This window comes from Schistocerca serialis, chromosome 7 (genome assembly GCF_023864345.2).
Source record: "Schistocerca serialis cubense isolate TAMUIC-IGC-003099 chromosome 7, iqSchSeri2.2, whole genome shotgun sequence".
In the NCBI taxonomy this organism is placed as follows: Eukaryota; Metazoa; Arthropoda; class Insecta; order Orthoptera; family Acrididae; genus Schistocerca; species Schistocerca serialis.
Genome location: NC_064644.1, coordinates 234,678,134 through 234,705,834, shown reverse-complemented (window position 1 = coordinate 234,705,834; position 27,701 = coordinate 234,678,134). Strand labels below are relative to the sequence as shown.

Below are 27,701 nucleotides of genomic sequence, written 5' to 3'. Positions count from 1 at the left end.
ACCAACGATCTACCACTTTATAAGTAAAACTGTATTTGATTTACACCATTTCTGTTAATAAACAGTGTGGCTAGCTATATGAGGGAAGTTACCCGAAACTTCTCTTATCGGCAGACTATACGATACAAATGTAGTGTTACTTTTTTTCGCATCCTGAATTAGTCGACATGAAGGGAATATCATTATTTTTAATTAGTAGTTTTATCGTTATCTGTTATTTACTTCTGGATTTCTAAGTTACATACATATCTGTACCTACTATTATAATTATTGTGTTACTATTATTCTTACAAGCCCTGAGACATACGATATACAAATTCAGAATATTTTATTAATACCAAGGTATAACATGCAATCGTGTATGAGTATCATCTTGTAGCATTCTAATGATCTGACGAAATTGGAGTGACTCTCCTTAGTTCGAAGTCTAGGTACTAAATCAAATGTCAGATGAGTAATGATAGTAAAGATGAAAATCCATGAAGAATGCAGAACGTTGGTTTGATACTCAAAAAAGCAAAAGTATGTCGTTTACCCTACGTATAATAGTGAAGACAAAGTGAGCAATAAGAAAATAAATACCAAGGTGTAAAGCACTCTGTCTGTGTATTGTATGATATTATTAGCTAGGCGTGTAACCTATTGGATAAGGAAAAATACCCGTGTGTCTTGTGATATTGGTGCTAGCGGAACTACAATTACAAGAAACCTTTTTGTGTTTTCCCTACTGTATCTTTTTATTGCCTTAACCCTGTAACCTTGTCATTTTTCTTTTATACGTCTGTAGATGGCAATTTATATTACCGAATCTAGTAACCCACTAATGTGTTAGCGTAATTGGCAAATAAATAAAAGTTTTCAGAAGATTACTAACGTACATTTTTCTGTTATGTTTCTCATACTGCAACGTGACTGCAGCTCGGTTAATAATAATATGAAATTAGTCAACAGCAAGCGTAAATGTGTTGCTACCTAACCACCAGAGGGCGAGTGCACAATTACAGGAAAACATTAAGAAAATACCGCTTAGGATAATAATGTGGACTACAATCTACAGAGTAATCTTTTTATTCATGTAACACAGAAATTTATTCCAATAGTAGCTTCACATCGGTTGTTATTGTACACAACATAGATTCAAGATAGTAAAAACTGATTAGTTTTCCCCTTGCAACAAGGGCATTCCCAGGGCATAAATCACGTGAACTAAGGGCTTGGAGCTAAGCAACAAGATCAATGTTTCGCGAACCGCTCAATAGCTGACCCATATTTACTGAAATGTTTTAGCTTCTGTCATCGTACACTGTCACTGGTGTTAGTTTTCGACATTTAATATCATAAGTCCTGCCAGCAACAGACTGATTATTAAATGCCAACCAATACAACTGCATTTTCCGTTAGCGCTCTAATATTTTCTGCGGAAATGACTCTCATAATTTTCTTTTCCACAGGATAAAAATCTATCTCGGCGTTAACATACGTGTCGTTTAAATCCCTTTAGGATTTCTTGCGTAGGCACAACTAGACGACCTCTGACGCGTTTCAGCAGGTGTTCACCGCCTCGTCGTGAGGACGTTTCAGTTTTAAAATGATGAAGCGTTTTGAATGGGTTGAAAACATTTTTGCTATATTCTGCGTTTGAGTGTGAAGTCGATTCAGACTACAATATTTATTAAAACTTCTTCTTTTACCTACTTTTGGGTTATTTTGCCTTTTCAACTTTTCAAACGTTGGCACCGACTGTCGGGAAGCCAGCGACAGTTGTAATTATTAAACAGAACACAGCCGAGGAGGCATGTTATTTGATTTACTTCACTAGTTTCACTCATCTAACACGAAAAAAAAAATTGTTCAAATGGCTCTAAGCACTATGAAACTTAACATCTGAGGTCTTCAGTCCCCAAGGCTTAGAACTACCTAAACCTAACTAACCGGCCCGTGGCAGGGTTCGAACCTGCGACCGCAGCAGCCGCGTGGTTCCGGACTGAAGCGCCTAGAACCGCTCGGTCACCACGGCCGGCTAACACGAACATCAAAATAATTTCGTAGCACTGGTGGCAACACGTCATAGGTTGAAGACACCATCCGGCAACATCTTCAACGCAGCACTTTGCTGCGATGCTATGAACCTCCAACATCTCGCTCTCGCCTTAAGCGAGCGCAATGAACGTCATATGATGCGTCTGATGAGCAAAGCTAAATAAATCCCATAATAAGATATGAAAAGCTATAAGTACATCGCAAATAACAAGTTTCCGATTCGCTACTGAAATCGGAAGTTTAAATCTGAATGCGTATCGACAGTTGTGTATTTCAGTGCCAATATCGGCTTTAAATGTCCTCAGTTACAGTCATATTGATGCTACACTACATAATACGAACCACCACGAAGCATTATACCTGTTTAAAAGAAATAAAAAGAAAGAATGAAGAAAAGCACACGAAATGAAATCACTGTCACCAAATGAGGACACAAGAGGTGGAACGTAAAATTAAAGCGGTGCCCAATATGAAGACGTAATTTGTACTGTGAATAGCATTAAATTAGAAGTAGGAAGTCTATAAATGGCTCAGAATATCAAACTGATTGATGGCTGCTTGTTTACATGGCAGCTGTAGTAGCAGCAACCAGTCAGGGAATGGGCTTAGTCACCCTTTCTGTTCTGTCTACCGTTCTCATGTCGCTCTACTACCTGAAATGCCAGCTGCCACTGCCAGTTAAAGACAAGCTTGCGGCCGGTAAAGTAACAATGGTTTATATTGTTTATGTATGCGGCGTGTTTATTTTATGCGACAATAAGACCTGAGACAGTACACAGGAAAGTAGACTGATACCAACCTACTAAGCAAATCCAGTATAGGACGGTAACGGGCAGCGTGTGACTGTATCCAGTACGGAAAAACCAAGCTGTTTCTGCCGAAGCCATATTGAATGAGTAGAGAAACGTGCGTTATTTTTTAAAAATTGAAAAAAAATGTTTATACCATTTATACTACAGGTAGTATACAAGGTGTTACTAAAAATGGTTCAGATGGCTCTGAGCACTATGGGACTTAACATCTGTGGTCATCAGTCCCCTAGAACTTAGAACTACTTAAACCTAACTAACCTAAGGACATCACACACATCCATGCCCGAGGCAGGATTCGAACCTGCGATCGTAGCGGTCGCACGGTTCCAGACTGAAGCGCCTAGAACCGCTCGGCCACTCCGGCCGGCCAAGGTGTTTTCCTAATTTCGGTTGTTCATATAACCATCTCTGCTATTTTGAGTAGCTTATTGACATCTACAAATGTTTGACGAGGTGAATCAAATTATCAGGAAACGAGAGAAGCGATGTTATAAGATCTTTATAAATAAAAAAAATACACTTTTTCAAAATTATTGTCTGGACCGCAAATAATGTACAACATCTAACTAGTTTCAGTCAAATAATATACAACGTATAACTAGTTTCGGTTGTATGAACATCCAAAACTAAATGTCGATAAATAAACAGGGATAAAAACCTATCTGGCTCACGCCGGTCTGAACTCGGACCATGTAAGAATTAAAGATCGAGTTGTTGTATATTATTTGTGGACTCGATGATTATTAAAATATTTAAAAAATTTAAAGGATTTACAAGGTCACTTTTCTCGTTTCCGGATAATGTCAGGTATTATTAATGCCTTATTCTGACTGTGATGTGTAGTTACTTTAAAGGATACTGGTACGAGCGGTTCAGCAAAGTTGCTGTTAATGCGATCAATTTTTTTTTGGTTTTTTTTTTTTGTGGTTTCATTTAAGTATGGCGAAATAGAATATACGCCGAGAAAAGGTAGGGTGAGATGAAGAAGGCTTAAAAAGAAAGTAGTATATCGCCATCCACTTGGCCTCTTTCAGGAAAGGGTATCTGATGACCCACCGAAAATTTGTTGTTTCTGCTAAATCGCCCGAGAGACTCCCAACAGGAGAGAGCAATGGAGTGCCCGAATGGGGCGTGCGTTACCACCCCCTCCCTCCTGAGTGGCGGTGAAAGGTGGGGGCAGGCGCTCGTGGGAAACACGATTTTACTGCGGCGATGCTCGCGTGGAGCGGCGAACGGATGAACTGGAGGCAAACACAAACATGGGGCACCTAATTTCACGCTGGGTAAACACTGATGCCGTCGGCTGGGGGTGGCACGATACCGCCCCCGCTTCCGATCGGAAAGCGGCGGCGTGCCTTTGATACACGCCGGCGGCGGCGACACAGCGCTGACAGTGGCGGAAGGGCGGGCGAGCACAGCGGCAGCGCCTGTGACGTCACAGCGCTGGCAACCAGTCAGCCACTTGGCGGATCAAAGCTCCATCCATCGTGCTCGTATCTGTCGCTCTTTTGGCTAATAGTCACTTATAAACCACGGATTATGTTCAGAAAGCGTCTCTCAACGGGCAGCGGAAAGCGCGCTGAAGTGAGGCTTTTGATGGATCAGAATTGTCTACCGGTGTGGGATTCGAACTGATATCTCTGCACTTCGCAGACATTGCACTCACGGTCTGTATGACAGATAATGTCTCTTCAGGCTCACCGATGGCAGTCCCTCTTGGCCTAACAACTAAGCTGTCTGAGGCCTCACGATCTATTTAGAACTTGCTCCTCTGCCTGTGGCGCTCGCTGGATGACTATCCTATACCCTGAGACCACAAGAGATTTGAAGTGAGAGACGTGAGTTTAGAAGTCGAAATTTTGCCCTTCACGAGGAACCCTCCACATAAATTCCGAACACATTTTAGGGTTTCGCTGAAAGTACGTGTCGTGCAGTATCAATGTTCCACGCCATCTAGCGGCTAATGCGACTATCACACTTGGGAGAGAGGTAATTGCGAAACAGAAATTTGACCAGATATGATCACCAAGCGAACAGTTACGATAACAGAAGGTTGTGCACTAGCACTTTTGCCGGCCGAAGTGGCCGTGCGGTTCTAGGCGCTGCAGTCTGGAACCGCGAGACCGCTACGGTCGCAGGTTCGAATCCTGCCTCGGGCATGGATGTGTGTGATGTCCTTAGGTTAGTGAGGTTTAACTAGTTCTAAGTTCTAGAGGAGTAATGACCTCAGAAGTTGAGTCCCATAGTGCTCAGAGCCATTTGAACCATTTGAAGTAGCACTTTTACTCATAAATTAATTTTCTAACGCAGTCGCATAGCAGTTTGAGGCCAACATACATGACAAGTGTCAAGTAACCACTTGTAGGAAAAAGTAGCAGTAAACGAAGATTAAGTGACGGTGATCAACATTTCTCAAAACTTTGACGAACAAAGTATTCGCATGGTGCTCAAAATCGCGTATTTTCTGATCACACGGATAGTAAGGAAGAATAACTAAGCACATTAATCATCCTGGCTTTGGAATTACGAATAGTTATCTGGATGCTTCGTTGTCACACTTGTAGATCGAGCATGATCAGTCGATATGTATTCTAAGTACATATCCAATAGTAGTGAAATTCACACATTTTACGACAGAAATTCCCTGCTCCTCTGGGCTGCGAATGTGTACATAGAGTTAGTCTTACATGTAAAATACATAACCTATCATTGCGTGTGTCTTCGAAAGCAGTTTGAACGGTTGATGCCGTGATTTATTGGGGAATACTATCGGGTAATCAGCGGGAAATTACGTATCAAGCTTTCTTCGCCAATCGTTTCGTTAAATACTTCAACTAGATTTCAATTTCAAAGTCTTCCGGTGATAGATGAAGAACTACAGTGGATAGTTATACACCGAAATGACACAGTCGGATAATGCATCCTCTCAGTTCCTCATCAAGATTCGGAAGAAAGGCTTTTGTCTTAGTGAAACGATGGATTATCTTCTTGTTTAGGGGTAACAGTAATCCTCTGTGTTGCACATGGTGTAGTACACGTTGCTGCTTTGTTTTGATAAACGTAAGAGCTTCCCAGTTAAAGAAATCGCGTTGAGAAGATCCATAGTTTATTTGCAGGGACTCCACAAATATTCAGTCGGTATTCGCATCAGTTTAAGGCACATAGTTCATCTTGTTGTTCTAAGGCCACTACAGTAAAGTAATCGTGTTGTTTTAAGGTCTTTAAAGTCAAGTGATTAAAATGGTCTTGTATACGGAGTGAAGATTAATTTCATATGAGCCTAAATCTGATTCTACTTAAATGTTGTAGCCGTTTGTGGTTACTACAGTTCTTTCTGGCTAGGAGAATGTAACAACAACATGCGTGCTAATGATAAATATAAGATGCACGATGAAAGCCGCATTTGTCTTCGCGTTTAATTCACATGACACATGTTCTTAACTGTAGCTAATAGTTGATAACTATGTTTCGGCGTCCTATTATATTGCAGTAGAAGCAAGTTAAATGTTCTATTGTCTGTCTCACATTTCATGAAATGATTCGTGAGACTTATTCTCTTCATTTCACCATGTTCTAATGTTCGAAAATATCTTTAACATCTCGTAGTTATTGAAACTAGACCAATGCGGTTTGACGACTTTACAAACTGATTATCTTTGACAGCATATCAGTCCGAACCACATCCCTGCTTTCACAGATATTTCTAAATTCAAGTTCTTGTGTTTCTACAACGTCCATAACATTTTTATTGATATTTTATTGCTATTGACAGAGGACTGTTCGCTCCAGGCTATCGAATGTTTTGTTTCTTCACGTAATAGTCTGTTCCGATTTTGTCCGAGAAAACTGCTTCATTTTCATCTGAGCTCACTTCACAGTTATGCTCTTAACAAGGCCTCTCAAAGTAATTGCAACAACAACCATTTCTCTTAAGCTCCTACCTTGATGTTAGCAATTTGTGGGATCACATGTCAAATCTGAATCACAAGGCTTCAAGAAGTTTGCTGAAAGTTTCACTTTCTTTTACTTACACAGGTACATAAAGAGTTGTCGTATGAAGTTTAAAGGATTTTAGGTACGAAAGAACGAAAGAAAACGAAAGAAGCCATAATTGTATCAATATTAACTGGAAATCAAATGACATACTGCAGTTGTTCCGAAAGCTGCTAAACGATATCTTGAACGGTTTATAAAATAATAATGAAGTACACGTCACGTCAGACAGCTAGTTAATAGTGAATGAGGGTGGTCGAATATTGATCATAATTTCGAGTTATGTACACTTTCGAAGCTGAAAGAAATGTGAAGCAAGATATTGTGTGCCGATGATAAAGTCTGCCGTGATGTCGTTATTTGGCTGGCTCTGAGCACTATGGGACTCAACTGCTGTGGTCATAAGTCCCCTAGAACTTAGAACTACTTAAACCTAACTAACCTAAGGACATCACACACATCCATGCCCGAGGCAGGATTCGAACCTGCAACCGTAGCGGTCGTGCGGTTCCACACTGTAGCGCCTTTAACCACGCGGCCACTCCGGCCGGCTGTCGTTATTTTTCTGAAATGTTCATCAGTTCACGTATTCACTATGTAGCCGATTATCACAGCAGCCACAGCCCGATAATGCGATTGTAATAGCTGTACAATTATCTATATCTACATCTACATAATTACCCTGTAATTCTCAAGCGCCGGGCAGAGGATTCATCGAACCACTTTCACGCTATTTCTCTGCCTTTCCACTCTCTAATTGCGTGCGGGAAAAATGAAAACTGATTTCTCTTATTTTACTACAATGATCACATCTCCCTATATAGGTGGGCGTGAAAAAAGTTTTTTTGCATTCGGAGGAGAACGTTGGAGACTGCAATTTCGCGAAAATATGTATATTCGTTGTCCCATATGTTTCATTAGACAGAGTAGGTAATAAGAGGGAAAGAACTAAAATGTAACTGAATAGAGATCATTATAACCAAGAAAAAAAGTTTGTCAATAACGCAACCACGTCGATAACGATATCATGCACTGTAATGCAGCATTAAGGACCAACAAGTATTTATGTCAAAGGATACGTATAAACATCAGCTTGAAGTAAAACTGAAAACTGAAATGATGGAAATGGAGCTCATAAAAACTATAAGCATACGAATAGGAGCAGAGCAGATGAATTAAGATAGAAAATACAGGGTGAAAAAAATAAAAAATGACCCGAAAAATGTTTATAATACTTATGTGGAGGTGCCCCTTGTTGATGACGGGAGAACTGCCCGTCACATAAAATACTGGAAACCGTAATTTCGGTGCACAAGTCGGCCGCTGTCACTAGTCTGTATTAGAGGCTCTTCCGCTTGCTCGGGTCCGAGCACTTCGCTGGGTCATTACGTAAGAGTGGGTGAGAGCAACAGACGTGTTTAGTGACCAGTTGAAAGAAACATGAAATGTTACTCACGATAAAACAGAGCGTGTTCGTTCTCGATTGTTATCCGAAGCACAACTGGTGGAAAACTTCTGCGGAACTGACTGTGGAAAAATTTAGGACTGTAAGTGTTTTGTCGAAGAGGAAGGAGGAGCGGACAGAACTTCTCTCTTGCCCTTAGGGTGGGAAACCATTCGGATACCCGGGAGGGGACTCCTAATGGGAAGGTGACCATGAGAAAAAATTGATTAATCAATAAAAGGATAACGTTCTACGAGTGGAGGCGTAGACTGTCAGAAGTTTGAACGTGGTAGGGAAGTTAGAAAATGTGAAAAGGTAATTGCAGACGCTCAATCTAAATAAAGTAGGCGCCAGTGAAGTGAAATGAAAAGAAGACAAGGATTTCTGGTCAGGTGAGTACAGAGTAATATCAATAGCAGCAGAAAATTATATAATGGGAGTAGGACACGTTATGAATAGTGATGTAAGGCAGAGAGTGTTTTACTGTGAACAGTTCAGTGATAAGAATCGGCTACGAACCAACACCGTCAACGATAGTTCAGGTATACATGCCGACGTCGCAAGCTGAAGATGTAGAGAAAGTGTATGAGGATATTGAATAGGTAGTACATTACGTAATGGGAGATGAAAATCTGATAGTCATGGTGGACTGGAATGCAGTTTTAGGGGAGGGAGTAGAAGGAAAAGTTAGAGGAGAATATGGGCTTAGGACATGGAATGAGAGAGAACAAAGACTAATGTGAGTTATTTGATCAATTTCAGCTAGTAATAACCAGTACTCTGTTCAAGAACCAAAAAAAGGCAGGGGTCTACTTGGAAAAGGCCGTGTGATACCGGAAGATTTCCGTTAGATTACATTGTGGTCGGACCGAGATTCAGAAATTAGATACAGGATTGTGAGGCGTACCCAGGAGCAGATAGAGATTCAGATCACAATGTACTTGTGATGAAGAGTAGATTGAAGTTTAAGAGTTTAGCCAGGAATATTCACTGCGCAAAGAAGTGGGATACTGAAGTACTGAGAAATGAGGAAACACGCTTGTTGTTCAAATAGCTCAGTAGGCAGTACAGTTGAAGAGGAATGGACTTCTCTGAAAAGGGCAATCACATACGTAAAAAGAAGATAACTGCGAAGAAACCATGGGTAAAAGAAGAAATACTTCAGTTGAGCGATGGAAGATGGAAGTACAAAACTGTTAAGGGAAATCTTGGGATACAGGAATACAAGTCGCTGAGTAAGGAAATAAACAGGGAGTGCAGGGAAGCTAAGAAGAAAGAAACTGCATGAAAAATGTGGAGAAATCTAAATGGAAATAATTGTCGGAAGGATTGACTCAGCATATGGGAAAGTCAAACAAACGTTCGGTGAAATTTAAAGCAAGGGTGGTAAAATTAAGAGTGCAACGGGAATTCCACCGTTAAATGCAGAGGAGAGAGCGGATAGGTAAACAGTAAATTGAAGCCTCTAAGAGAATTAGAATCAGAATTTAAGAGAGCTTTGAAGGACTTAAGATCAAATAGGGCTGAACGGATTTATAACATTCCATCGGAATTTCTAAAATCATTTGGGGAGGTGGCAACAAAACGACTATTCACGTTGGTGTGTAAAATGTGCGAATCTGGCGACATACCAGCTGATTTTCGCAAAAACATCATTCACACAATTCCGAAAACTGCAAGAGCTGACAAGTATGCGAATGATGCACAATTACCTTGAGAGCTCATGCGTGCTAGTTGCTGACTGAAATGGAAAAGAAAATTGAGGATGTGTTAGATGAGGATCAGTTTGGCTTTAGGAAAGGTAAAGGTACCATAGAGGCAATTCTGACGTTGCGGTTGATAATGTAAGCAAGACTACAGAAAAATCAAAACACGTTCATAGGACTCGTCGACATGGAAAAAGCGTTGTACAACGTAGAATGGTACAAGATGTTCGAAATTCTGAAAAGATAGTGGTAATCTATAGGAAGAGACGGGTAACATACAACACATACAAGAGTCAAGAAGGATTAATAAGAGTGGACGACCAAGAACGAAGTGCTCGGATTAAAAACGGTGTGAGACAGGGATATTGTCTTTGCCCCCTGCTATTCAATCTGTACGTCGAAGAAGCAGTGGTGAAAATAAAAGAAATATTCAGAAATGCAATTGAAGTTCAAGATGAACGGATGTCAATGATACGATTCATTGATGACATTGCTATCCTGAGTGGAAGTGAAGATGAATTACGTGATATGCTGAATGGAATGAACAGTTTAATGAGTACAGAATATGGATTGAGATTAAATGGGAGATAGCGGAAATAATGAGAAGTAGCAGAAATGAGAGAAGCGAGAAACTTAACATCAGGATTTGTGGACACGCAGCAGATGAAGTTAAGGCAGCACAATAACCTATGACGGACGGAGCAAGGAGGACATCAAAAGCAGACTAGTAATAGCAAAAACGGATGTTCCTGACCAAGAGAAGTCTACTAGTATCAAGCATAATCCCTAATTTGAGGAAGAAATTTCTGAGAATGTACGTTTGGAGCACAGCATTGTGTGGTAGTGAAACATGGAGTGTGGGAAAACCGGAACACAAGAGAAGTATTTGATATGAGGTACTACGGATGAATGTTGAAAATTAGGTGGACTGATAAGGTAAGGAATGAGGAGATTCTGTGCAGAATCGTCGAGGTAAGGAATACCTAGGAAAACACTGACCAGGAGAAGGGACAGGATGATATTACAAATGCATCTGTTAGACATCAGGAATGACTTCCATGGAAATAACAGTAGCGGCAGAGGGCAAAAGCTGTAGATGAAGACAGAGATTGGAATACATCCAGCAAATAATTGAGGACCCAGATTTCTAGTGTACTCTGAGATGAAGAGCTTGCCACAGGAGAGGAATTTCAGGCGGGCCGCACCAAACCAGTCAGAAGACTGATAAAAAGTCTGAGATGCAAAATTTAATGGCTAAGTGGCGGAATACGGGGTCTAAAGCGAATGAAAACCGTGAAGTTCTTTAGCAAGGGTCAGTCCCTCGCGAGTGTTACCGTACATATTTTCTGAGTGAGTTTCATTTTGCCAATCTGGTAATGGGAATCCTCGAATGAAAAATGTGAAAGGAAAACGGTCCTTGTTACGAAAATAAGACGAAATAGTTTGCTTGACCGTGTTATAAGGATCAGCAATAGTGGACTCGTTTAAAGAACTTTCAGCCGTCATTGTAACATTTCAAGAGGCAGTCACTGAGTGAGAAGAATCAACTAAGATATGAGAAAACGAAGTGTAACAGAAGACACAAAACTATATACGTTCAGATATCTAAAAGGGTTTTTCAGGAGGTGACGAAGAAGTTGACGGAAGGTAGGAGGGAAGTACTAAGTGAAAGAAGTGAAACAAAGTCGAATGGACGAGTTTTGTATATTTTTCTTAACTATGCAGAGGGATAGACAGAGCGTTAGAAATAAAAGCAACTGGAAAGATAAAAGTTAGGTGAAAAATGTGTGGAAATCATCACTGTGTTTCTATTTTACCTGCCGACCGCTGTGACCGATCGCTTCTAGGGCTTCAGTCCGGAACCGCACTTCTGCTGCTGCGGTCGCAGGTTTGAATCCTGCCTCGGGCAATGATGTGTGTGGTGTCCTTAGGGTAGTTAGGTTTAAGTAGTTCTAAGTCTAGGGACTGATGACCTCAGATTTTAAGTCCGATAGTGCTTAGAGCCATTTGAACCATTTGAACCTATTTTATGTGGCCTCGAGATAAGCATAATTAAAAGGTAAAACAGGTGAATCACTTGTTCTTAGGGTTTTCTATGCTTTGTGTCATCTGCGCCATTCTTTCCCAGTAGGTTGCACTGACATGGGCTGGCGCATTAGGAGAAAATAATAAACTGAAGGACTTACATGTTTATAAATGCTTTTAATCTTCCAATAAATGAGGTATACATCTAACCGGTTCACGAAGTGTATTGTAATAAGCCTTCACCAGGTCTGAATATCACTAGGGGTAGCTTTTTGAGGAGGAATAAACTCGCATAACTAATGTTATGTTAAAATTATAAGCATATGTTCTGAGCCAAAACGTTCAAGTCAAGAAGCAGAAATAATAGATTTCGTCCTCCTTGAAGAACGGCAAGAATATCCACACGTGCAGTTTATTGTAATTTCACGGAGAACTTAATCTAAGACTTCTACTATCTGACCTGAGCGTTTTAGCTCACAATGTATGCTTATAATTTTTACGAAATGGAAGTTACGTGTCTTTATTCATTCTGAAGAGGATAACCCCAGAGGCACTGAACCCGAGTCAAGTGTTATTACAAGAACCTTTATGCATCCGATTGTCTGTATACATCATTTATTTAAAGTTTATTTACAGGCTCTGCCAGCTGCCGTGTTTAAAATAGTGAATCCTCTTTCGTGTGAGCAGTTGCAACAGATAAAACTAGTTCTTGCAATCCAGGGGGCGTGAAACTGATGGTGTAAGAGAGGCGTATGTCAGCCTCTTTTGCGGCTGCGAAGTTCCCCCTGGGTGACCTCTCTCCGCCCGACACCGTTACAAGGGTTGCTCAGCGCCCCTGCGTGTAAACGAATCCGCGCGGTCGAGGCCCCTTGGCTGCTCACTGGCATCGCCTCTTAGCTGCGTGAGCCCAGCACGCGTTGCTAGGAGACAGCACGGCGCCGCCGCCACCGCACGTCAATTAAGTCTGGCGAAGCGCGAACGCAGCAATCTGCTGCCTGCGTTGGATTCTGCGGCACGCACCCATAGGCGCACACTGATAGCCGGAATCTTCATTTCCCCCTCTCCCAAATCTGCCGCAGGCACACATACACACAAACACACACACACACACAGACACATTCACATACACAAAATGTCGGAGTTCCTAATCACTTCCACAACCCGTCAAATCTACCTACTAGTCAGAGATATTTTAATACGCTGGGCATTACAGACTTTTTGCCTTCCTTCACAGCGAAATCTGCAGATACAACTGAAGTACCCAAAATGCCTTTCTGTCATGTCACGCTTGAACAGCAGGTAATATTCGGACACCCTTAGCTTGTAACACACGATTTCCGAAAATGTAAGGACGGGTTTTTCACGCCAGTAATACAATCAGGCCTTACTATAATCTTCCTACTGGGGGAGGTTAAAAAGATACATATTATTATGACAGTACAAGTAACTTTTATTGAATGCTGCACTACATTTCAGTGTGACACAGATACAAAACATTGTTTTTCGATGTAGTTACGACGTCTCCGCAAACAACCATTGGAACTAATTCACAAGGGGCAATCAAATGAAAACGAAACAGATGGAAAATTAAAGTAAATTGTTTGTCATTTAAAAAATAATCACAATAACTCTTAATACTCGTACATTTAGCCCACTGTGAGACAAGAGAGTCAACGCCTTCATGGAAAAATGTTTGACTTTGCCTATGAATCGTGGGCACCAGCCGTGCTCATCTTGGTCTGAAGCAAATTGATGGCCTCGAATGCAGAGGGCCCACATGTTACGAAGGTTGTTTGGAGTACGCTGCAGAAATTTCGCTCGGAAACACTTACAAATTCTCCATACAGTCGCCATCTCTCCCTGTGGCATATCCGTATTTTTGGAGCGCTCACGATAGACATTCGTAGCCGTCGATTTGCTCTGTGCAAACAGGTACACACCTGTGTATAATCATGGTTTCTTAGGTAAAAGTAGACATTTTACCTTGAAGGCATTGACCATCATGTCTGACACTGGGATAACTGTGTAAACAGTTATGACTATCACTTTTGAAATAATGCACAGTTTATTAAATTTTTTCCCTGTGTACCTCGTTTTCAGTTGACTGTCCCATTTAAACCCATCAGTTGCCGATCACTTAGGCGTTCCAGCCTAGAAGTTGCAAGTATCGTGAGTGCACTGTTTGTTGTGGACACTGTACTGATTATAAACAAACTATTGACAGCTCCTTCACGAAAGGCCTTTGCTCACAGTGGCAAATACAGCCGTACGTTTTCAGTGAGTCAGATACCACAGAAACGGGACATTTTCAGACAGGAGACGCGTAGGGTGGCCCGCGCCGTAGCTGTTTTGCCTCCTTTCAAGTGACGCAAGGTGTCGAGTGCTCCGACGGCCGAAACAAGTGCTCAATCTGCAGTTCGTGTAGAGCCGGGATGTTCAGACTTTATTATATATTAATGTAACGGTTAATTCAAGGCGGATGACCGGAACGATTTTTCGATTTAAAACTCGCTGTTGTTGAATTTATGAAGCAAGACTGAGTGCAGGAATGAAAATTATAACATCCGGAGTGGGTTGTAGATCTCGCATTTTAAATGGACTTGAATGCACACTGTCCGCAGCAGGTTACTGCAGCGTGAGAAACAGCTTCTTTCTCATTTGATGGGAATGAAGTTAAAAAGAAAATCGCGGTATGGAAGGGACATTCCTACAAACACAGTCCAGTCCCCTAAGCTCACTACCATTAAACGCGAGGTTTAAAGAATTTATTGTGGCCTAGAAAACATTACAAGGATCGTTTCCTGATCGAGGACCTTGTCAATCTTACAACTGTCTTCGAGTCCTTTTGCCGTTTCAGTTGAAAGCGCTCCAGTGCTTCTGCAAATGTAACTGACGGACCTGCAAGTTAATTCCTGTTTTAATGACAAATCCCTTAACGTTATAGCTATCCAGGACGTCTATATTAGTCTCGTTAGGTACAGTTTCCATGGCTCCATATTAACGTGCTGCAACTGTTCGATCGACACATTTGTGTGAAAGGGCTTTTGTTCCAATCATGAAACACGAAGTCATGATTACGTGGCAATCTGAGTGAAATTGTCAGCGTCTCTCCATATGCCGTCGGTTTGTACAATGTAAAAATAATATTACGTTTTCAGTGTGCCAAAAATAAATAATACTGAAAATGTGAAACATAAAGCCAAGTCGTATGCAATGCGACTGTGCTGCCATATAAATGCGCCACGTTCGCATTTTCCCGCTCTACCCCCTTCTCGTTCTCAAATAGCACGGAGCAGCGGTGGAGAAAGTATGAATCGAGCTGAGTGCTATGGCACTCGTGCCAAGGCATGAATCGCAAGCAAAATTCTTGGCCACCTGTGGTGTGGAGTGTAGATCAGTCCAGAGATGTTCTCTAATGTTTTAAGGGATGTTTTTCATATCATGACTTGGGCACACTGTTTCAAGCTACCATAAGCATGAACAAGTATGATTATATCAACATTCTCAGCAACCAAGTGTTGTCCATTCTTCTACATCATTACGATTTATATGCTGCGAACACTCTTTCCTTCGAGATGACAACAGCTGTGTTGTCAGCGCTGCACACATGCATTCCTAGTTTGAACAACATTCAAGCACCATATTGCACCTCAACTGGCCCTCTGAATCGTCCAAACTTAACCTAAAAATTTGTAACACCATCCGAAAAGTAGCACTTAACATCCACACATTCTTATTCGCGTAACTAAGGCTTTTATCAACGCCATAAGCGTTATTGCCTGGTATTAACGTGGTGCCTCCATGGGCAGTGAGCCTATTATCTAATTCACACTCACCTAACTCTGATGCGAAGACTTTTCGAAGATTACACCTGGCTTACAGAAAACAAGTTATTGCTGCAGCTTAGCACCTAATAAGCAATGTAAACTTTGTAACAACATATAAAAATCTTGTACACATTGCAATAGCTTATTAATACGAAACAATGACGAAAATTAATTTGAAATAGGTGCTATAACTTTTTCCTGCTGTAAAACAATCGTGCTGGATAAAGCCCTTCTCCACGTAACCTGGTGTTTAGCTGTACGCCTCAACACATTTCTTTCTAGTGTCTTTTACCACCTCCGATTAGGACCTCGTCTCGTCATTTCTTATTTCTTGGAAACCAGTATCGAATGTCCTTGGTTTTGAATTTCAATACAGGCAGAATGACTTCTACAAGTCCAGTCGGTTCCGTTGTCCTAGTAATACCGAACATGTTATTCGCTAAGTAATACTCAGCTTTTGATTGATTTCTACACCGTTATACAACGATAAGTCTAAACGATAATGGACTCAGAATGTAAATGCTCCGTTTCACTCACATAGTAGTGAAAATCACATCAGGCTATTTTCATCCATCTGCCCACTGCAGTAGAGGGACGCTGACTTAGCCGGGAAACATCGCTGCGTGAACTTAGTCCATGATCGATGCACTCAGAACAGTTCTGCGAGTTGAACGCTGCAAGCAAGGCCGTAGGGTCTGAACGGCGGGTACTGTGCGCTTCGCGAAAGGAACTCTGATTGTAGGACGGCTTGCGTGGCCGGCGTCAAGCCCAGAGAACTGTAGCGGTGAACTCCCAATCTGGACTGACTGACGAACGTTTAGGCGGCGTCCTACAAAGCCTTCATGGGATAGAATAGCAAGAAATCGTGATAGAGGTAAGTGACTCACAAGGGCGAGCTAGTTGCGACGACAGCAGTGCCTCATACTACGATCAATTTTCCACTAAGTGCCGTAGGGACTGTTAGAGATGTGCTGTGCCGGTGTTATATTGCAGGTGCCTTGAAAGACGGCAACCCGCGGTACCGCACTGTGTGGTTGGCTGCTCGAGGTTACGGCAACTACAAAATTTGGGTTACCTTTTGAAGAGTTTTTGGGTCGCTTATCTTTATAAATCCTGTTGAAATTCGCGCTATCACGTTTATAGCGTCCCAGCGTTTTTGACTATCAGACTCCATTCTGTCAGTTGAAGGGATGCATGTTGTAGCATCGATAGTTGCTAATAAAGTTTTGTCTCAAGTATCAAATAGCTGTCATTCACTGTTTGATAAAGGCCACAAAGCACCCATCGGAAAGATTCTTGATGTTTTACCACTTTCTGCGATTGAAAGCACGACAGAATGCTATTACCTTCTTTCAGTTGTTTGAAAATTGCCAAGAGTCGATTTTCTGTGTACGCAAGGCGTTTCAGTGTCTTTGCATCAAACGTCTAGGGGTTTAATAGATCACCTCATGGGAAATAACTTTTATTAGAGACTCTGCTGTTTGTCTGAGATGCTAGACGTCTTTCTGTTGAACTTATCAGCTCTTCGACGACGAAATTTCATCGAATTGGCAGGGACTACCAATCAGGTGCGCTGCATTTACATAGAACCTATCGCAGGAAATTAATAGATTCTCAATGCGAAAACCTTGTCTCTTAAGGGGAGGGAGATATTTTGGAAGCTCAGCGTACCTCCTGTCGTAAGAAGCAGGCGACTGGATTCTACGCAGCACATAATGAAGGAGAACGCCCCCTACATCCTGTCGCCCCTCAGCGGGATAACCGATACTAAAAGAGACCTAGCGTACATGGGAAGCACGAACGAACATCTTACGTCTAACAAAAATCGTTCCTCAAGCCGTGATCTATCACCCCTAGAAGTCTGACGCGAATATAGGGTGACCCAAAAGCCCGTTAACATTTGAGAATGCACTAATTCATGGAATAATTTAAGTAAAAAGGTAAAAATCGACGCACATGCCCGAAATGACATGGGGTTTTATTTAAATCAGAAAGGATTGTTAAAACTTACCAATATATTGCACTGGATAGCAACACGAAGTGACGCCGCATCAGAATTGTGTATAAAGTGTGCCGTAGTTAGGGAGGGAGTCAGATCATCCCTAGCCTGGGTGGAAGGAACGACCTTAAATAAATGGAGGATGCGCTCCGCCCCATATTGCTATACTTGTGAAACATCTCTTGCGCACACCGCTCGATGATGATCGCGTGCCAAGCTGCCAAGTACGTCACGCGTGTCCTCCGAGGTCCCCAGGCCTCGAACCTTGTGATTATTGGTTACGGGTTACCAGAAGTTGCAAGTCTAACCCGCTTGTCCGATCTCACCAGGGATGCTAAAGAGAACACCCGACGGCTCTTTCTCACCATACCTACTGATATGCTGTACAGTGCTGTTCACAACATTGTCCCTTTATTGCAGCTATTGTTGATGAATGCAGGGCGACATTAACATTTCGTACAAAGAGCATCCGCTTCGCTAAAAATAAATTATTAGGCTAATAATTGCTTTTGTATTACGTGTAGCGCCATCTGATGATCATTTTGTGCACTTCTCTTGTTCCATTAAAACCCCATGTCATTTCAAGCATGTGTGTCAGTTTTTACCTCTATACCTATATTAATCCATGAACTATTGAATTTTCAGATGTTAGCGGACTTTTGGGTCACTATGTACTTCAAATTTAAAATAACTTGTATAATCTGTGTTGGTGGGGGTAAAAAGCTTTTGACCGGCCTCCTTTTTTGTTTCTGCTAACCATCATTTCGTGTGTTCATCGTGTTTTTAGGCTAATCAATCCTTACTCATCCATTCATGCTGCCGGCAGCGGTGGGTGAGCGGTTCTAGGCGTTTCGGTCCGCAGGTTCGAATCTTGCCTCGAGCATGGATGTGTGTGATGTCCTTAGGTTAGTTAGGTTTAAGTAGTTCTAAGTTCTAGGGGACTGATGACCTCAGATGTTAAGTCCCATAGTGCTCAGAGCTATTTGAACCATTCATGCTATTTATTCGTACAACTCTAAACTTTCCTGTCCAATTAGACTAAACCCAAATTGTCTGTGTATTTATTTTGTTTCCATGGAGTCATTATCTTTAACGCCCTTGAACATAAATTGTGGCGGATAAGAATAGTAAAGTTTTAAAAAATTGCAGATAACAACGGTAGGCAAATGGCGCCTGTTCTAACGTAGCCAAGAAATCTGCTCTACGTGTAATTGTGTTGTAAATTTTCAGCACAAATGATGTTCATTGCATTACGTACGTTTGTTAGCTTGGCATACACTTTACTGTAATGAACCATCCCATTTATGATGGAACAACAGCGGCCAAACATGTCTGTTCTGCTGAAAGCAACGGTGATATAATAATAGTGTTTGATCTTTTAATGGCTGTTGCAAAAGTGCTGGGACGTACCGGGTTTGATTTGCGGGAATTAGAGATTGTCGTCTACAAATAGTGCAATGCGGCCAGTCACAATCCACAGCACGGCAGAGAATCAAATAAATCGTTGAGTATAAATTGCTCGAGAGTGTGTGTCATTCGAGAGTTCTTTTTCGTCAGACAGGGCAGGAAAAAGGGTACTAACGGATTGTTTCGAGGAGCGAAAATATAACGCGTGTGAGGCCACAGAGCGAACGAGGGGAGGAATCCTGATTTAGGGCGCGTGCTGTGTTCGGACGCTTCGGCGTGATGGATGGCCCGCGGGCCTTGGGGGCTTGCGTTTGATCGCGCGCCGCCAGGTGGCTGTGTTTTGTCTGCGGCGGCTGCTGGCAAAGGAAGGCGCGTCCCGTGCAACGGCACGTCGCCGTTTGAGCGAGCTTTTTGTTATGCAAAAGCCGAGATGGGCGTCACGCTTCGGCGCCGCCAAGCCACAACTGCGCAAACTAAATATGCAAAAAGCTCCGGTGTCAGCCGGGATCAAGAGCGCGTCACCTCGAAATATTTCAAGTACATGAAACGGAGCAAATAACATCTCCAGTACCTGTGTTCCCGTGTGCTGCGCGCGACCGGAATCCGAACACTCTGTCACAAGCGCTGTTACGTTCTTTCCTTTTTATAGCGGCGCCAGAGGCTACCCCATTCTCTCGTACACATTATATAAGCAAAGGTACGCACACAATGAACGAGCGTGGTTTCCCACCTCACAGTCGTGTAATTACAGATATGTATTATGTACATGGCGTTGATAGTTACTTTTCCTTTTTATAAAAGTAATATGCTGGATGTTTTTCACATCACTTGTTCGAAACATGGGTGCAGGATGGATCAAATTTGCTTTGAAACTTGGGATTTTTGCCAATGTCTCTCTTATAGATTAAACTTGACGTTTTTCTTTGCAGAGCATTGATAATGGAGCTTTCAATCTTCCAAATTGGTCTGTTAATAAATTCATAAAAATTATTCAGTGTAGATGTTTTCTTTCTCTTCAAAAGCATTTTTAGGATGCCTTCCCACAGTAATCAACCACTATGCATCAAGCCCTTTTGGCTACTCATACCCACATGTGTTAGTTGTTATCAATATTGGTACTCCTTTCCCTGCGTGGGACATCAAAATTCGAACCGAAACTATTTTCAGACTCAATTTAATGACATACAATTTCACGGTTTAAGCATCCATAGCTTAGATACATAATAAAATATGTTTTTTTAAAGAATCTATTAAAATCTTCTAAAAAACTTTTTGTGGCCGCGTTAGCTCTTAGCAGTATAATGAGTATGAATGATTCGTGTTCTGTGTTGTCCATTTCCATAACACAAATTTTACGTGCAGCTATCACTGCAGCTGTTGACTTGGTGATTTAAGAGAGGAAAGAAGATCGTAGTTTTTCTCTCTCTTTCTCACTCCAATGCCTCATGTGCCCCTTCACCTATGATGTAAGTCATGACAGAGAAATAGTGTGCGTGTGCCAGTCGGCTTAATGGAATCAGAACATAATGACTGGTCGATGATGACACGTGACGGAGTGTCAGAAACTAGATGTCGTGTGTACACTTGCCCATGATCGCAGCGTGAATGAAGTTGCGCGATCTGAAGGTATAATGCAGACTGCCCCACATCCTCAATGCGGCATACGTCAAGAAACTTGTGCACTCCCTTCCAAGTAGAATTGAGCCAATTCGTGGGTCTAGAGTCATCGCAACATAGTATTATCTTCATAACTCCTTGAGGTGACAAATCTGTCGTGCGGCATGTTTTATTTGTCAACTCAGCAGCCGATATTAGTTTTTCACGTGGTACAGTGTATCATACCTTTCTTAGTGTATCGCACTAAATCTCAAATTTGTGATAATATCCATCACGACAGTTATTGGTTGTAATCTCTGTCTGTCTCTCTCTCTCTATCTCTGACACACTCACACACACACACACACACACACACACACACACACACACACACTAATGCAGTCGTGTAAAATGTATGCGAAAAGTAGTTTTTGCTCTGTAAGGCCTATGGCGGGATAGGGCGATTGAAAACCACTCAATCTAGCATGGCCCATGCGTTCTCAATGCAGCTGAGATCTGGAGAATATGGAGGCCGTTCTGTTTGACTGCTTCTGCGCTCAACCAGGAAGGTGCTCAGATAATAGTGACGATGGGGCATCGGCATGAACCCTGCTCCAATACATTCACCAAATGGAGGCACAATGCGTTCATGCATCCTTCCATATATTCGCACAAACGGTGCCCTGCGACCACACATGATTCCACCCCAGTAGATGACTGGACAGCCTTAAATGTGGCAGTCTACGGACAATTAGGCCCTAAATGGTTTCCACATTGCCTCCACATATGAATATCAGTATTGTCCGGGAGGAGACTGATACAGGTCCCATCAGTAAAGAGAGTTGTGTCCCACTGTTTCCTAGTCCCCAAAACAGTGGTTTCGTATCCATACGACAAGAGCCCCTCGGAATCTGATCTAGGAGCAGCCTTGAGAGGTCTTCCGACGCGTGATCACTGTTCGTGGGGGCCCTATTTCGTATCGCTTGTGTTGAGGCCTGCACTCCTATAGTTCTTAGGAACTGCCGCCGTAGACGTGTAGCATTGTGTTGAGGTTTCTGCGAGCTTTTGTACGTAGATATCCATCCTGAACACCTGCTGGTTTTACTCTGCAGCCACTTCCGCGTTGCCTCTCTACGACCTGTCCTTAAAAACGTGTTCGAAACTATAGAAACATTACTTTGACTCACGGTGACAGTCGCTGCGGCATCCCTCTGTCTCATTCCCTGCTCCATTAGTGTAACTATATGGAGCTTATAATAATACTTTATTGTCCTCCGAACCATCCTGAGACGGCACAATTCTCGCAGTGCCGCACAGCACACGGGCTGCGTTATTACAGGGGTCACAGGTGCGATAGATTGCACATACCGCCCCTCACAGTCCAAACGTGGACTGTGTCAGCTAGAATTACATTCAATAGTAAATTTCCGGCAGTAAGGAACATTTGTTTTTGCTACTGTGCAACACACAATGCCGGAAAAATGAACTCGATACAGAATGGAGCTGTACTGAATGCAAGCTTGAGTTCGAAGTGTAAAGTAGAGATTACTCAAGTCAACAGCAAGTTCCGTGAGTCAATGGAACTAGTTTGTTTACAAGCCAGAAGCACAGCGCATACTTTCGACATTTATACCGTTTTGCAGATATTTCATTGCATTGCAGATACGAAGCTATTAGGTGTAAGAAAGAAAAATAAATGCAATAACTCCGCAGCGAGCGGCCGGGGTCCGTGGGTCTCCCATACCAAAACACTCAGAATGTACCCTTGAACAACCTCTGAAAGTTTGTGGGATGGTTCAAATGGCTCTGAGCACTATGGGACTTAACTTCTACGGTCATCAGTCCCCTAGAACTGAGAACTACTGAAACCTAACTAACCTAACGACATCAAACACAACCATGCCCGAGGCTGGATTCGAAGCTGCGACCGTAGCGGTTGCAAGGTTCCAGACTGTAGTGCCTAGAACCGCTCGGCCACTCCGGCTGGCAAAGTTTGTGGAGTTCTGATCCCATGTAGACTGGGTTTCTAGATATGATGCGTACTGAAATCGATCATGTACTTTGTATGAATACGTGGCAGTTAAGTGCAGCCTTAATTAGTTTGCAGTGTTTCACATCATTGACTTGGTTTTGTTTTACAATATTAGAGGCCAAGATCGTTAGATGTGAAGAAGTTCATTTCATGACCAGTGTCTATAGTAACTAGCTGTCATGCTCAGTTTCTCAGATATCTAGCTGTCGTGCTCAGTTTTCGATATCCCAGAGATGTAATTACACATTCGTCTCGTCGGCTTTCTGAGAACGTGCTCCAGTTATAATAATACAGCTCCGGACTAGTTTGCCAAATATATAAAAATTGCTATCGATATTTTATTTAGCAAGTTTTGTGTGTTCGACAAATTAGTGTGGAGTTGTATTACTATAACAGGAGCATGTTCTCAGTATGTGGAAGAGACTGATGTTTAATTATATTTCTTGGGTATATAAGAATCAGAGGAAGAGAGCTGGTTATTGTCGGAACTGGTCTTGAAATAAACTATTTCACATCAAGTTATCTTGGCTTTTGATGTTATAAATTATGTTAGATCGCCCCGAAACCATGTGTAAATTAGATGATTTGTTTTTGTAGATCCAGCCTATAGAAGTGAATGCGGGACTGAGGTTCATAAGGGAGACGTAGGGAAAAAGGTACCAACAGCCGCAACTCTTCCCAAAAGTTTTGTTTTCGATGCAGCCAGATCCACCGTTTCAATAACTTCATTAGCTTGAAGATGAAGCTGATGAAGCGTCGAAACTGGTTGCTTGAATAGTAGAGCTTTTAGGAAGAAGTACAGCTTTGGTATCCTTCTTCTACGAGTTACTGGTTTGTAGTGCTTTACTTTGCACACAGATCTTCTGAGTGACCTGTACTTCACCTGCTCTGTCTGGTTGTTGCAGGAGGAGGTGATGCGGCGGTGAGGATGCGGCGGCGAGCGGTGGCGCGTCCGGCGCTGCTGCTGGCGCTGCTGCCGCTGGCGCTGGCGGCCGACGGCGACTGGTCGGCGTGCGCGCCGCCCTGCAAGTGCAAGTGGTTCTCGGGCCGCAAGACGGCCGAGTGCAGCAACGGCAGCCTGTCCGCCGTGCCGCAGGGACTCAGCCCCGAGATCCAGACGCTCGACCTGTCGGGCAACGCCATCGCCGCGCTGCCCGCCGACGCCTTCCGGCGAGCGCACCTCGTCAACTTGCACAAGCTGTTCGTGCGCGACTGCGGCGTGGCGCAGCTGCACCGCGACGCCTTCCGCGGGCTCGAGATCCTCATCGAGCTGGACCTGTCGCGCAACCGCATCCGCGAGCTCGCGCCGGGCACCTTCCGCGACAACGTGCGCCTCCGCGTCGTCAGCGCCAACCACAACCCCATCCGCCGGCTCGCCGACCACGTCTTCGTCGACCTGCCGCATCTGCAGACGGTCGAGCTGAGTCACTGCCAGCTGACGCACCTGGGGCAGCGCCCCTTCTCCGCTGTGCCCAACCTACAGACGCTGCGCCTCGACTCGAACCGGTTGACGAGCCTGCGGCCGGAGCCACTGCTGCCGCTCGACCGCCTCAAGAGCCTGGTGCTGCACAACAATCCCTGGCGCTGCGACTGCGGCCTGGCGGCGCTGCACGCGTGGACGCGCGAGCGCAACCTCTACACGCCGCCCACCGCCTGCAGCGAGCCGGAGGCTCTGCGCGGCCGCCTCTGGAGCGATCTGTCGCCCGATCAGCTGGCGTGCGCCCCGCGCGTCGTCTACCCCAGCGTAGGCGCGCGACTCGAGGCGGCGGCCACCGGTGACGTCACGCTGAGGTGCCGCGCCGAGGGCGAGCCGCCACCGGCCGTCCACTGGGTCTACAACTCCCGGGTCGTCTCCAACGACACGCGACGACCCGGCGGCGGCTCCGACGGCCGCGGCTACACCCTGCGCGCCGGTGGCGGCTGGCTCAACCTCACGGTGCACGACCTGCACCACGCGGACCGCGGCGAGTACACCTGCGTCGCGAAGAGCTCCGGAGGGCTGGACGAGCGCGGGGTGACGCTCGTCGTCGTGGCGGCGTACGCCGGCGGCGCCCTGGCCGGCATCAGCACCACCCTCGCCTGGATACTCCTCCTCGGCGTCGGCTCGGTGCTCATCCTCTGCATCATCGTTGCGATCTTCTGCTGGTTCTGCCGCACCGACGTCGCCACCGGGGACGTTCCCACCAAGAAGAACGGCCGCGAGAACCCGGGCGGCAACGGCAAGCAGGTCGCCAAAGAGGCGGTCGCCACCACGGAACAGGAGAAGACGCTCATCAAGAAGGTGAACCCGGTTCAGAAGCCGCCTCGCAACGTGGAAGCTGCGGCGGCCATCGTCTCGGCGAGCAGTGACACCTCAGATGCCAAAACGGCCCTGCTGGATACCTCTTCCGTCAAGCAGGCGCCCAGCGTCGCGGGCAGCGAGTGCACGCAGGTCAGCTCGACGTCTTCGGGCTGCAACAGCGACAGCACGGTCCTTCAGAACAGCGCGAACGAGGGCGTCGTGCAGACAGCCACCAGGAAGATATACCCTCCGGACCTACTCTCCTTTCCTTCGCGCACCAGCCAAATTGTACCGAACGCCAATATCCCTTTCAGGACTTTTAAGAATGCGCAGTTGACCTCGCCTCAGAACGTGGCGTCGTCGCCGCTGACCAGTCCCCTCTCACACCAAGCACAACACCTCTTTGATACCCTTCCCCACTCACTTTCGCAATCCAGTCTTTCCACAGCACTGTTGAATAAGGCAAACAGTGGTGCTGGCGGACAGCGAACTGGTTTCGTCACCCTCCCCAGAAACCCTCATCTTGTCCACAGGAACAGCATAACGGAAGGCTCCCTGGCTTCTCACTGCCTCAGCATGAAGCCCGGAGACGCGTTCTCCACAGGTTCGCCTCTGGTCGGTAACGCGGCCCTCTCCCTCAACAGAAACTTGCGCAGCGGGACGATGCCGACCATTGTGAAATGTCTCCCCCTCTCGCCGACGACAAAACGACTATTTCTCCCTCCGCACCATTCTTCCAATTCCCCCATCGAGGAACTTCCCCCCAGCGCATTCTACACAGAGAGGAAGCCCACCCTCGTTCGCAGGCATTCGACGAAGAGCAACATGTCGTCTCCCCTCCTGAGCCCCGACCTAGTCCAGATAAATTCCTTCCACGAAGGGCATAACCAGACGTCGCCACTGAGGATAAATGAAGGCTTGACGTCTCCACTCAGAATAAACGAAAACTTCGTGAGACACGCTCCCGACGGGGCCAGCGTCAGGGGTCACGAGGAATTTGTGAAATCCCCTAGTGTCTTGGACACGTTGTCTCCGTCTTTCTCCAGGGATAACGGCGGTCGCAGTTCCAGAAAATACAAACTACCTGCAGCGCAGCATTTCCAGTCGAATATCATCAGTGCAGATCCACTTTCCAGGACACTTTACCATTACGACAATGAAGACGGTACTGCTGTTTAGTCGCAGAAAACATCCTCATTCCTTCTCCTATAACATTTTTTTATATATGTGATCCGAATATTTTGTTAAATGTGCATCGTACGTGTGCAATGAAGTAGTGGTGCTACGTGGACCAAGACTTTGTAACTAGCTCGTTAAAACAGGGTAACGAATCGATTACAGAGGAATGTGAATGTGTGCGGGTGTTGTAACAATTTTTTATCAGTGCCTTCCAACATAATTTTTCAAGAAAGTACGATGTTAAATTGTGGAAAAAAAATTCCGAATGTTTTCTTAAATGGCTTCCTTCTAATGTGTCTGATAACCCAACCTTTTTGTATGAAGCTTTATCTACAAAGTGAAATCTGTTGGTACAGTGCTATGGACTGAGAAATGGCTACGGTCAATAACTTTCATTCCTAAAAAATGTGTTTGTACTGATGTATAATGGCCTGACTGTGAACTGTTAGATACTTGTAAATTGTATATTACGGAAATGTGAAAAGTGTATTTCATATTCTTTGTTGATTATGATGTATTTAGTTTATAAAACAATAAAAGATTAAGTTATTCTTCCTAACTTGGTTTGCAAAACTGCAAAGAGTATATTTCACACGACCCACAACGATTTGTATATCTCCATGTAATAGTTGGCTGGTGTTTTATCACACCTTGTTCATTTGACAAATGGCTTTGTTCACAAAAGCCATTTAAAACCAACGGAGCTTTGACATATTGACTCTACAGAATACCAGGCGCTTTCTCGTAATCGTTATTAACTAATCACTTCCTTTAGTAATGCTTCTGTTTAACAGCACGGCCCAATTAAGTATAGTCCCTATCATGAACTTCATAGTAAGTTATTTTTGTTGCTTTAAGGCTACAGGCATACACGACTCAATTTGTTACAGTCAAGACAGTTAAACAAGGAATTAATATCGTCTGCTTTACGAGAAATCGTCTAGATAATAACATGTACTTGCATTTTAATTCTAAGCTTCGTTATTCTGCATCTGTGTGAAATCAATAGTTCAGTATATTGTCTTCATGATTCACAAACAACAATCAAACATTTAGTTGTATGCGTAGACGAGAAGTAAAGACAGGTAGATACACTACCACAACACTCTGCATATTTCACTATTTTAGTACATTACATATTTTACGGTGTAATTATTTCACGAACAAAGATAGCGTTAGATATTAAATGATTGTCTTCGAGTATGGGAGAGCTCTCAATTTGACCTTTTCCCTTATGTGGCCCTTGCACTATTTGTTTACTTCCACTTATTTCGAAGTTGTTTGTCATCGCAGTATCATAACAAATGTGTTGTATAAGTATTCCTCAAATTTTGCGACTTCCAATCACGGAACTGACATA

The 27,701-nt window shown here is 43.8% G+C and overlaps 1 protein-coding gene across 4 annotated transcripts in view; it reads left to right on the top strand.

Moving 5' to 3' along the window:
• LOC126412724 (uncharacterized) overlaps positions 1-26,900 on the top strand; it is an 803,546-nt gene extending 776,646 nt beyond the window's left edge. For all 4 annotated transcript variants that reach the window (XM_050082449.1, XM_050082451.1, XM_050082452.1 and 1 more), the window contains one exon: positions 23,787-26,900. In XM_050082449.1, the coding sequence (XP_049938406.1) occupies positions 23,810-26,341 (2,532 nt within the window). In that variant the 5' untranslated portion in view covers positions 23,787-23,809 and the 3' untranslated portion in view covers positions 26,342-26,900. The remainder of the gene's footprint in view (positions 1-23,786) is intronic.
• Positions 26,901-27,701: the final 801 nt, after the last annotated feature.